The sequence below is a fragment of the Oncorhynchus clarkii genome, chromosome 13, assembly GCF_045791955.1.
Source record: "Oncorhynchus clarkii lewisi isolate Uvic-CL-2024 chromosome 13, UVic_Ocla_1.0, whole genome shotgun sequence".
NCBI lineage: Eukaryota > Metazoa > Chordata > Actinopteri > Salmoniformes > Salmonidae > Oncorhynchus > Oncorhynchus clarkii.
In genome coordinates this window covers 38,436,265-38,449,341 of record NC_092159.1, presented here as the reverse complement: position 1 = coordinate 38,449,341, position 13,077 = coordinate 38,436,265, and the positions used below count along the sequence as shown (strand labels likewise).

At 42.1% G+C, this 13,077-nt stretch overlaps 1 protein-coding gene across 1 annotated transcript; it reads right to left on the bottom strand.

Moving 5' to 3' along the window:
- Nucleotides 1-4,653: 4,653 nt before the first annotated feature.
- Nucleotides 4,654-9,438, bottom strand: LOC139423931 (neurogenic differentiation factor 2-like). Its single transcript, XM_071175580.1, has 2 exons — nt 9,348-9,438; nt 4,654-7,211 (listed from the first exon to the last, which is right to left on the bottom strand). The coding sequence occupies exon 2, from the start codon at nt 7,202-7,204 to the stop codon at nt 6,128-6,130; it is 1,077 nt and encodes a 358-aa protein (XP_071031681.1). The 5' UTR covers nt 7,205-7,211; nt 9,348-9,438; the 3' UTR covers nt 4,654-6,127.
- Between the last annotated feature and the right edge of the window lie 3,639 nt (nt 9,439-13,077).

The following is a 13,077-nucleotide window of genomic DNA, read 5'->3' as shown; positions in this document are numbered from 1 at the left end:
GCAATACATCATGCAAAACTAAACTTTCTGCACATAACTTTGTATTCAATGTGTCAAGATAGCCTAAATCGTTCCGGTAGTTGTATTATCCCAAAGTGAGTGAAGGCGCAATTTAGTCACATCACAATCACGTGTAAGGGAATGCATCAATGACCACGTAGCCTAGACTTGAGTTTATTTCACATCCTCTCGCATAATGAAACGCTCGAGTGAATGGTGCTCAGTGTTCAGTTTGAAACGAGAGAAAGGAATAGACTAGCCTAAAAAAATAGCCTAGATGTTTTTAGTCACATATACTGTATAAGCAAACTCAAGTATTACTGAGATAAATGCATGGATTGAGCCTAGACTAATTCCTATTTCATCCACCTGAAAATATCTTGCGTGCAAAATAGCCTGCTTTTGGGATTAAGTAAAATTGTATTTATTTTTATAGGCTGATGTCCGATAAGTAGTTATGTTCGTTTTTATATCTGTATTTAGTCTATTGATGTAAAATGTAGCTAAATGTTCAATTTTTTTTGTCAAACTTTCAATTTAGATTGCTGTCCAAATGTCACACCAGTTTTAGTTTAGCCTCTAATGCAAATGGCCAACAATAAACTGGGGCTACAAAATGAATTTTGTCCATATATATATGTTGTTTTATTTCTTATATTTTTAACAAGGCTGTTCTCAATTTATACTTTCGGCTTTGCTGGCCTACATTGCTGCCGGTCATCATCACTCCACGGTCTAAGCCCAGCTCCCTTTCTTCTGTGAGCCGGAGTGTCCTCAGCTAATCGCACCCTGGACATTTTGAGGAACATATGGGACCCGGGGCAACGCTCCAAACCAAGCCGGGGTGGCATCGTCTCATGTACAATGGAGGGCAACTGCTGCCCCTTGCATTGTGCGCCTAGAAGGCTTGCCTCAAAATCATACGTGTGTGTTCAAGAATAAGACAAATGAATGTCATTATTTTTTTCTTCTTCACGTTTATCATGGCATTGAATAAGCTTCATGAAGAGTTCAAGAGTTGCGACGACAATATTAGACCGCCCGAGCTGCCTGACACGATCATATTGGGACTAAGGCCTGTTGTCTCTTAAATTACATTTTATTTTCTCATTCCGATATTTACATTGCAGCACATGTCAGTGTGTTTTTAATTATAGTTGATAGTCAGGAAGTAATCCCCTCGGTGAATTTAGTCGATGTCTTATATGCTCCATGAAATCTTGAGAGATATTATCCATGAAATTCCTAGAGATATTATCTAGTGATGGAGACATGTGAATTTAAAAATATATCTATTTAGGAATATGAATATTTTACTGTTGTTAATGTGCTTATGCTATAAACTAAAATGTATAAATATTTGAGTGCAGTCATCAATATCAAAAGCATTAGACAGTGCGGGAGGCCATTCAACTAGTTGATAGTACATTTTGAAAAGCATGTTTGCACATTCAAATACACGTTCATTCAGTGCATTTTACTCAAAATCCCCCAATTTTGCTCATAAGAATGCACCAATTACATATTTTTAAAGTGTAAAATCAAATAAGGTTAGTGTAGAGATTCGTTAAAAACAAATAATTTCAGTTGAAACAATAATCCTACTGTATTTTCAGACAAACAAAAATCCGACGAAAAAAGTTTTGCATCAAGGGAATTACAATCACACAATACACTTTTGATTAAAGTAAAAACATGTAACTGTGACCTAGAGAATTAGCTACGCCTGGCAAAATAAATGATCAAATTCAAGCACAATGGAAATCTCTCTCTCTCTCTCAATTCAATTTAAGGGATTTATTGGCATGGCAAACATGTGTTAACATTGACAAAGCAAGTGAACTAGAGAATAAACAACAGTGTTCTAAATAACACAAATGAACAGTAAATATTACACTCACATAAGTTCAAAAATAATAAAGACATTTCAAATGTCACATTATCTGCAAATAGTTAAAGTACAAAAGGGAAATATATAAACATAAATATGGGTTGTATTTACAATGGTGTTTGTTCTTCACTGGTTGCCCTTTTCTTGTGGCAACAGGTCACAAATCTTGCTGCGGTGACCCAATAGATATGTGAGTTTATCATTATTGGGTTTGTTTTCGAATTCTTTGTGTATCTCTGTATTGAGGGAAATAAGTGTCTCTAATATGGTCATACATTTGGCAGTAGGTTAGGAAGTGCCGCTCAGTTTCCACCTTATTTTGTGGGCAGTGAGCACATAGCCTGTCTTCTCTTGAGAGCCAGGTCTGCCCACAGCGGCCTTTTTCAATAGCAAGGCTATACGCACTGAGTCTGTACATAGTCAAAGCTTTCCTTAAGTTTGGGTCAGTCACAGTGGTCAGGTATTCTGCCACTGTGTACTCTCTGTTTAGGCCCAAATGTCATTCTAGTTTGCTCATCTTTTTTTGTTAATTCTTTCCAATGTGTCAAATAATTATATTTTTGTTTTCTCATGATTGGGTCTAATTGTGTTGCTGTCCTAGGGCTCTGTGGGGTCTGTTTGTGTTTGTGAACAGAGCCCCAGGACCAGCTTGCATAGGGGACTCTTCTCCAGGTTCATCGCTCTGCATGTGATGGCTTTGTTATGGAAGGTTTGGGAATCTCATAAATCTTTATCCTAATAGCTGACGAGAAAACACATTGAATTGCATATGCAAGGCAAGCAAATTGTAGAATTGAATATCTATTTTCTGGATTTTGATAATTAGCGGGTATCGGCCTAATTCTGCTCTGCATGCATTATTTGGTGTTTTACGAGGATATTTTTGCTGAATCTCTCTCGCTCTGAATTAAATTCAATTCAACGGGCTTTAGTGGCATGTGAAACATATGTTAACATTGTCAAAGCAAGTGAAATAGATAATAAACAAAAGTGAAATAAACAATATAAAATTAACAGTAAACATCGCACTCACAAAAGTTTATTTCTCTCTCTCTCTCTTTCGCTCTCTCTCTCTCGGTGTGTGTATGTGTGCGTGTGTGTGTGTGAGAGTTATGGATGTTATGACGAGTTATGATAAGTTATGACGTCCTGCTTAGTCCATCAGGGTAGGCTACCTGTGGAGAAATACAGGTGGGGTTGAAGAAATGCGCTGTGGAAAATACATGACCGTCACTGTCAATGTCCATTGAGACAATGAGCCTGAAGTCAAGGTTGCCATTCCAATATGGGCTACATGGGCTGGATTAAGGTCCTCTGCTGTCCGCAATATTTTAGCCTCTTTCCAATGCCGTGTTTTGATTACAAATGATATATTTGCTAGTTAGGGATCCCTTATGTTTCGTGCTTTTTTTGGGCTACAATTTTCGATGATTTAATGTCAGCGAATAGGGCTATAGTCTCTGTATTTCTTCCGCGTTTCAAAAATCATCTCAGCCCGTTTGTCTCATTCTCGTGCATTGTGATCCTTGTGTCCGTTCAGTCAAGTTTACCTTTGATGCCAAGAATATTCTGGCATGTACAACCGAAAAAGTAGCCCGAAAAAAACACAAACTCGTGATCTAGATCCGGGACGGGCAACCATTGATCATCAGACCGCAAAACTGCAAACATTTGTCATCACCCCATGGAAGAATATGTAGAATTGCAGCTAAATTGCTTTAAAACAGCAACATTTTTTCTACCCGCCTGGCAAAATGTGTAAAATTGCAGGAAATGAACTCTAAAACGTAATTAAAATGTATGGCTCGCAAGGTGGGAGGGCCCCCAAAAGAACCGGCTCTGGACCGGCTCTGACTGCATCTGGGAATGGATGTGGGTACGCAGACCCGCGAGCCACTGCGGACCCTCATGATGTTCCGATGTTTTGTGGCCCCACCCACATCAAAGTTGCACACCCCTGATCTAGAAGTTAGTTGTCATAGCAGGCCCTCTCTTCAAAGGAATTCGTTAGGCTTATAACGGCTCCCATATCATTTGACCATCCTAGAAATCCCCGAAAGCTTTAGACAGGCCCTTTGGTAACTGTTAGGGATTTTGGCTCGCCTGCAGAACCGGAGGCCGTTTCCCAATCTGTCCAGATCCTGCTGTTCAACTCATTAGAGTCCATTGCAGGGCTTCTTTGTTGACACGTTTGTCTTTGTAATATGTTAGCTGTGTTCCGGAAAGATGGTGTTGGCCTGTTGATTAGATCCTAGAATTCCCGTTTGTGCCTCTATGCCTAATCATTAGAAATGTTATCATCTCCCACAAGTGGAAGTCTTTCGAATATGGCTTTCGAGCTCATTCTACAACACTTTTTTTGTGGGCTTAATTGAAGAATGTGATTTACTGCAACATATTGACATAGCTTATACATCTCCTATATTAAACCTGTTAGAGTCACATGTCAAGTAATGCTACTTCTTCCAATGGCCTAACGCACTTCCCGAAAGCAGAGCGATATGGGGATGTTTGATGTTAAACCCATCCCTTTCCAGGCCACACTGAATCATCATGTCATAGAGCATTTCCAATGCTAAGAATAATTATACAAAGAATATAATATAGCCCTTACATAGTTGATGATTAAACTGATAACTTAACCATCGAGCCAGCCGATACTTTTTTTTCTTCTTCTGGATTTCAACGAGAAAGGACAACGTTTACCGAGTAACAACTTGGATATAGGTTTAAAATGAAATGATGTAGCACAATTTCATGTATTATCCTTTTATTTTACCACACACACACACACACACACATTGTTTAAATACAAAGTTTTCACTTTCGCTTTCAATGAAAGATGCAACACATGTTGACGACTCGGGGGACCCTTAGTGGAAATATTTGCATTGATTTAGTTAGTATAGACAAAATTATGCATGGAATAATACTGTTTGTAAATAATAATAACAATAATCATTCTGTCATTTCAGTGCAATATATCGACCTTCTGATATAACTTCGACTATTTCGAAATTGAGTGCTAAATCCTGGCCCTTGCACTTTTAGAAATAGGCCTATTCAACAAGTCAATGTGTTCGATTGATTAGAAAGTTACTTGACTTTATTTTATTGTCGGCCTATCCGATTCTTCGTTCCGTCACTGACAGGATTGTAGATGTACAAAAGCCAAGCGCTATTGGCTTACATTAAACCCTTTTCAATTGCATTTTAATGACATCTAAAACATAGTGCAAACTTGCAAATCTATGAAAGGTAGCCTAATCTAATGAACGTAAACACTATCGAATCGTTTACATTAGAACGACTTGACCAGCCGGAGCTGGTAGCCCATATCTGCTTCTTTAGAATCACTCATTTTAAATGTTGGCTTTACCCTTATAGGCCTAATCTGCCAAATATTCTTTGCTTTTCCTTTGCTTTTCCTTATCCATTGGTGATATTCTAGGGATCGAAAATGGTATTCTCTGTGTCATTATGGTGAGGACAAAACGTTTCCACTTGAATCTATGTCCCTTAATTTAAAAAAATAGACGTCAAGCAATTTCTCCCGTGTGTGTTATGGTAAGTCAGAATAGGGGCCGAGAAGCAATGAAATGATATTGTTGAGAAGTGTTCAATTAATTTAATGTAATTTAATTTAATGTACACTATTTTAGATATAGCCTGTAATTGGTCCTTGTATACTTGTTTGGCGTAGGCTAGTTCTTGCATAGAGGTGAAATATGTTTAATTTTCTGACATAGCTGTTGCCAATTTTGTCGACATTTGAAAACATATATCTTCCTATCTCTTCGACATGCTTGCTTTTAAGTGCACTGCTTGCTTCTTAATTGAATCCTCTATTTCCAAATTAGTTACAGCATCATCGGTTGTTACAATGTTATAAACGTGACTATGCGGTTGCATTTTAACTCTGTTTAACTAGCTATTTCAATAATAACCCATACGTCAATCACCGTCAAATCTGTACACATTCCATTTCAAATGCAACATTTTCACAGCATCCCATCGTCACAGAATAGATACAAAATAAATACAATTATATAAAAGGACATAGAAAAACAATAAATAAAACGCTTTTTCCACAATGATCCGTGTCTGGTGTCATAGTCCTTTGGGACTAAGGTTTAGGGGAGGGGGTGTGACCGTGCACGCGCCTTGCCAAAGGTGGGCAACTAATTGATTGTTGATTGCAAGAAGACTCCCACGCATGGCAATATTACTGCTGTTTCAGTTGTGGAAAAACGCATTGAGTTCATCGTACACGGGGACGGGGGCCCTTTCGTGGTGCAGGTGCATGTCGTGGTAAGGCGATACGTTTTCGGTGTGGATGCTGCTCCGCACCCCTGAAGAACCGTATATGTGGCCAGCAGTGGGGCGAGAGCCGGACAGGCCGGAGTAATGCATAGAGTAATGATAGCCTTTCTCGGCTACCTCGGGGGACGTAGTGCCCTGGTGCTTCAGAGAAAAGTTGCCATTGATGCACACGGGAGGGGAGATGGGCCCCTCATACTCTGGGCTGTTGTATTCTGGAGATCCACTGCCACCGTACAGTGAATCGTAGGCTGAGCAGTACCCGTGTGTCCGTAAGGGATGCGAGTTGGAACCAGACTGGTACTGAGGGCTGGAGAGGCGGGAGCACTGGTAGGGGTAAGGATGCATGGAGAAGGAGTTGGAGCCGGGATAGCGTCCCCCCTCCGGACACTGCTCCGTTAGGAAGTTTCGGGAGTTGAGCTGCAGACAACCCGCAACCAGGTTGGTCGTGGGTTGGGACAGTCCTTTACACAGCGTCTGCACGTAAGACACAAGATCAGGCTTCTTCCCGGAGCGCAGGATCTCAGAGAGGGCCCAGATATAGTTCTTGGCCAAACGGAGAGTCTCAATTTTGGAGAGCTTCTGCGTTTTTGAGTAACAGGGCACGACTTTACGCAGATTGTCGAGCGCAGAGTTCAGGTCGTGCATGCGCGTCCTCTCCCGTGAGTTTGCCTTTTGACGGCGCAACTTGGATCGCTCGATACGCGCAGGTGTCATTTTACGCTTCTTAGGGCCCCGTTTTTTGGGCCCGTCCCCCTCGGCACCGTCCTCTCCTTCGTCCTCATCCGCCTCGTCATCCTCGTCTTCACCGCCGATCTCAGAATGTGCCCGGCTGCTTCTCAGGTCCGGGACATCCATGTCGTCATCGCCCACGCGGCAGTGATCCTCATCATCCTTGGTCTTCGAGTCCTCGCTCTCGCTGTCCTCTGCCCAGGCCGAATACTTCTGCATGTCGGGAAGCAGCGACGGGTCACTGAACAGCCTAGTCAACATTGCGGCACTGAAAGAGATAAAGAAAGTTGTCTGAGGAGTGAGGACATTTTAAATCAGAAAAGGGCTGAAGGAAAAAACAAGAACGTAATGAAATGCATTCAACAACAATGGGATAATACTCAATCAAGTTTGGATTAATATCTCTACATGGTAAAGGCAGAGGACATGAATAGCCTAATAAGACTGAAATTAGACGTGTTTGGGAGGAACTAAAACAGCATGCCATCAGAAACATTTCAGTGAACACCCGGGTCTATCGCCCAACCGGTCCCCTATTTAATTCCCTGCTGTTGTCCATGTGCCCCCCCCTCCTGCCCTCGCGCAGCGGGTCTCAACAGCACAGGCCACATTACAGATCCCGTGGGGCGCACTGTGAAGCAACGTGCCCCTACTTTCACTCCCCCCGACGCTCACATACTTCTGGCTACATTCCAGCACCCACCTCCACAAAAAACACGGCAAGAGGACATGCACATTTATACTCTGATTTTAGTTTCTCTACCTTGGTGTTGCTCATCGTGTCAGAAGGTGATCACAAAATATTGTGTGTGGATATCGGAAGTTTTAATTAATAGGCTATCCTATTTTTGGTCACATTTGACATTGAGATGACTTCTACCACACCTGCAGAGCCACTGTTGTCTTATCACGCTCGGTACTATAGGATCACATGGGTTAATACTATCCACAATTATCCATTTTGATAGCCAATAAATAATAATAATAATAATAATGATAGTAATAAAAAAGAATGTACATTGTTATTATGGCACTCAACAAAGATTTCATCTGTAAATATCTTACCCAAACACCAATTAGAATATCATCCAAATGTTATAATCCTAAAATACGAAGTTGATTGAGCCAGCCAGGCCTTTTTGAAAATAGCATCAATTATCCGAAAAGGAGAAACGAGATGGTATTTGAATGTAAATAGCCAGTGCAAAGATATGATAGATGGACAGTTTAAACCATCTCAAATCAGTAACATATTGTCACCCTAAATCACTGTAAATCTCTTGTATCTCTGGTAGGCTGCAGAACTGTGGTTGGGCTACGTGATGTGTGTGGACCCAAAGTCAACCAGGAGGAATACGGTGCTAATTATCTCGAGGGTGTGCCAGAGGCAAAATCTCGTTTGGAAATTTCAGGCTCAGGAGATTTGCTCAATTAAAAAAAAAAAAAAAAACGTTTAATTAACAGACCATGTAGACTACCTTACCAGAAAAATATTTCACACATCATTCAGTATGCACGACTGAGCGATTCCAAACCCCTTTTAGTTGGAGAGGTTTGCATTTTCAGAAACAGATGTTTTTATTTTTTATTTAATTGCAACAATAAGCTCCTCTTGCATGGTCGGTGCTTGCGTGATTTAGGGAAGCCATCGATGTATTTGGAATGTAACATGTTGAAAGAATAATTGTGGATGATAAAACTACACAAACACAAATAAATAATGTCCGCATTAGCCTACTGTACATTCGCTTTCAACAACGCCCCACCCACCCTTTCCTTTTCTCCAAGATGAACACTCAGATAAAATCATCGATAAATCTTCTATCTAAGCCATGAGACGCATAAATAATTAGCTGACAGTGAAGAAGAATTCTGCCCCCCCTCTCTCTCCCTCTGTATCTCTCTTTCTATTAATCTCTCTGTTTCTCATGTTTCCATGTATTTTTAACTAATCAAATGAATGCCTTATACTGTCTGACTATTGAAATTAATTAAATTCCGAAGGAAGGTTGTCTATTTTTTTTTTCGATTGTCCACAGAGATAGGCTGTAGAATAGAGCTTGCCTTTGTGGATAGCTGTTTTCTGAACAAAATAAGCAAGAAATATTATATTGCACTCCTAGCCTATAATTAACACACATAATGGAGGTCCGCGCTGTTAAAAGTTGAAGGACAAATGGAGCATAACATCGTGCCAAACGAAGAACCATAGCTACACCATAATCCAAATGTTCAAAAATGGCATTTAGCAGAGTGAACTCAAAACAGACGTTTACAAGGAGGCACAAACATCCACCAAAAAAACGGTCACGAATTATCCTTGCATTATTAATCTCGATTTATTAAATTAATTACTTTCCATATTGGGAAGGTCACTCGTCGATTTGTTTACACTCCAACTTACCTCCGCGAGAGCTCTTGAAGGGGTGGAAAGCGCGTGAGTTCAGACCATCTTCTGGGACCGCGAGCAAACGCTCCTATAGGTGCGGCAGGGTGCTCAGTGTGCTATCCGCGCGCGCGCTCTGAGACAGTGTGGGCATCGCTACTAGGCAGGGTTACATACCAGCTATGATGCCAGGCCATATGGTTGGCACGTCACTGGCAAGAGCCATCACATGAGAGCCGGTGATTGACATGCGCCCGCATTCGGAGAGATTGTCTTCCCGAGGGAAGAGGGCCCCGCCATCTGTCACTGCGCTCGCGCTCACACAGCCAGAAAAAGAGAGAAACTGAGACGAGGCAATACGAGTGAAAGAGAGGGAACAGAAAAATGGGCGAACAAAAATGTTTGTTGTAGACAACGGATATTATTGGTGTATTTGCCTTTATTGTTATTTTTTACATTTAACCTAAGGGTTAAGTTAAACGATAGCATGCATAAAACAACGGTGATCAAGGAGAGGGGGTTGGGGTGCATTTGCAGACCTGGGAACAGAAGGCGATATTGTTTATCTATTTATGTACCTAATTGAATAGCATTATAGTGATCTATTCAGGGGGAAAACAATCAAAATAAATAGCATTGCGCGCAGACTCTACGGGCAGAACGATCAATGACACTCACTCTCAATAAACACGGATAGACAGATACATTTCGGCTATTGAGACCCTATTGATTGTTTGTTGTTTACAGGTGCTCGTGAGATGAGATTAGACGTGGGCACAGGTAGGAGGGATGACGAGATTGCTTGAGCGCTGGTGTTTTCAGAGTGAGACGCTGAGGGGTGCCTGCGGGGCGAGCAAGCGCCAGTCCTCCTGCACAGCAACAACGATGGGGCCCAGGTGTGCAACCCCACCAGGGACGGGATAAGGGCGGGGGTCCGTGAGGGAGGGGGTCGGGGGTGGTTGGAGCTGGCATCTGTGCGATTGCCCAGAGTGGGAGGAGCGTTGGCACACTAACCAAATCAATGGCGTTATAAAGAAGAGTGCTGCAAGCCTGCGAATTCCTGCTTTCCTCTTCCCCACTTCCTGTGTCATGGTATCCCTGAGTTATCTCTATTCCAAGTTCCAACTCCAATATCTCACCATTAGGCAGGCATTAGTAAAGTTAATCTGGAAAACGAGCTCTGTGACCACCAGGTCCAAGTTGGCATGCATGTGTCTGTCCTTTGGCACAGCAATGACAGACAATTGAGAGGCAGGCAAAGGGACATTTTGAAGCAGGGAAATAGCACCGTGGGTTCATGTCCTTGGGCCAGGTTCTCCTCCAACTCCCCAGAGATCCCAGTCAGACAGTCACCAGGGGAGGGTCACCTGCGGGGTCAGCAGTAGTGTGGCAACAGCTGTGGCTATGGGGGTCATGATTCTGCACATTCAGTAATGTGTCCCATCCAGTCCCCGACGGGCTGAGAGAGAGGATGGCATCCTGGCACCCCTCCAAATGTGGGGGATGGAAGGCATCATGTCAGGCCCTGCTGCCAGCCAAATCGGTGCCCTACCTCAGCAGTACTGGGCACTGGGGAGGTGGGAATGGAGGGCGCTGGGCACGGGTTGCCTTACCCGTGCATTTCAACAAGTCCCAATCATCCTTCAAGTCACCTTGCCAAAATAAATGGCAAATGTCAACAGCATCGTTTTAGCCAATGACAGGCTAAAGGAGACAACAAACTGTCCTCTGTAAACTGGAATTAGAATACTGAGAAGAGTTTATGCAAAATAATGCACTTGTGTGTGTATGGATTTTGCCAGATCAAATCAAATTTTATTGGTCACATACACATGGTTAGCAGATGTTATTGCGAGTGTAGCGAAATGCTTGTGCTTCTAGTTCCGACAGTGCAACATGTAATCTAACAATTCCACAACAACTACCTAATACACACAAATCTAAGTAAAGAAATGGAGTAAGAATATATACATATACATTTTTTTTAACGAGGCAAGTCAGTTAAGAACAAATTCTTATTTTCAATGACAGCCTAGGAACAGTGGGTTAACTAAATACATGGTATAAAAAACAGTATATACAGTGAGGCAAAAAAATATTTAGTCAGCCACCAATTGTGCAAGTTTTCCCACTTAAAAAGATGAGAGGCCTGTAATTTTCATCATAGGTACACTTAAACTATGACAGACAAAATTAGAAAAAAAATCTGGAAAATCACATTGTAGGATTTTTAATGAATTTATTTGCAAATTATGTTGGAAAATAAGTATTTGGTCACCTACAAACAAGCAAGATTTCTGGCTCTCACAGACCTGTAACTTCTTTCTTTAAGAGGCTCCTCTCTCCTCCACTTGTTACCTGTATTAATGGCACCTGTTTGAACTTGTTATCAGTATAAAAGACACCTGTCCACAACCTGAAACAGTCACACTCCAAACTCCACTATGGCCAAGACCAAAGAGCTGTCAAAGGACACCAGAAACAACATTGTAGACCTGCACCAGGCTGGGAAGACTGAATCTGCAATAGGTAAGCAGCTTGGTTTGAAGAAATCAACTGTGGGAGCAATTATTAGGAAATGGAAGACATACAAGACCACTGATAATCTCCCTCGATCTGGGGCTCCACGCAAGTTCTCACCCCGTGGGGTCAAAATGATCACAAGAACGGTGAGCAAAAATCCCAGAACCACATGGGGGGACCTAGTGAAGGACCTGCAGAGAGCTGGGACCAAAGTAACAAAGCCTACCATCAGTAACACACTACGCCGCCAGGGACTCAAATCCTGCAGTGCCAGACGTGTCCCCCTGCTTAAGCCAGTACATGTCCAGGCCCATCTGAAATTTGCTAGAGAGCATTTGGATGATCCAGAAGAAGATTGGGAGAATGTCATATGGTCAGATGAAACCAAAATAGAACTTTTTGGTAAAAACTCAACTCGTCGTGTTTGGAGGACAAAGAATACTGAGTTGCATCCAAAGAACACCATACCTACTGTGAAGCATGGGGGTGGAAACATCATGCTTTGGGGGCTGTTTTTCTGCAAAGGTACCAGGACGACTGATCCGTGTAAAGGAAAGAATGAATGGGGCGAATGAATGGAGTGAAAACCTCCTTCCATCAGCAAGGGCATTGAAGATAAAACGTGTCTGGGTCTTTCAGCATGACAATGATCCCAAACACACCGCCCGGGCAACAATGGAGTGGATTCGTAAGAAGCATTTCATGGTCCTGGAGTTGCCTAGCCAGTCTCTAGATCTCAACCCCATAGAAAATCTTTGGAGGGAGTTGAAAGTCCGTGTTGCCCAGCAACAGCCCCAAAACATCACTGCTCTAGAGTAGATCTGCATGGAGGAATGGGCCAAAATACCAACAACAGTGTGTGAAAACCTTGTGAAGACTTACAGAAAACATTTGACCTCATATCCAAATCCGGCTTTAAACTTCTTCACAACATATCTCGGACCTGCCTGGTGTGTTCCTTGTTCTTCATGATGCTCTCTGTGGTTTTAACGGACCTCTGAGACTATCACAGTGCAGGTGCATTTATACGGAGACTTGATTACACACAGGTGGATTGTATTTATCATCATTAGTCATTTAGGTCAACATTGGATCATTCAGAGATCCTCACTGAACTTCTGGAGAGAGTTTGCTGCACTGAAAGTAAAGGGGCTGAATAATTTTGCACGCCCAATTTTTCAGTTTTTGATTTGTTAAAAAAGTTTGAAATATCCAATAAATGTCG

What these genes read in the sequence shown, in the direction of transcription:
- LOC139423931 (XM_071175580.1), bottom strand. Translation starts at nt 7,204, where the DNA reads ATGTTGACTAGGCTGTTCAGTGACCCGTCGCTGCTTCCCGACATGCAG.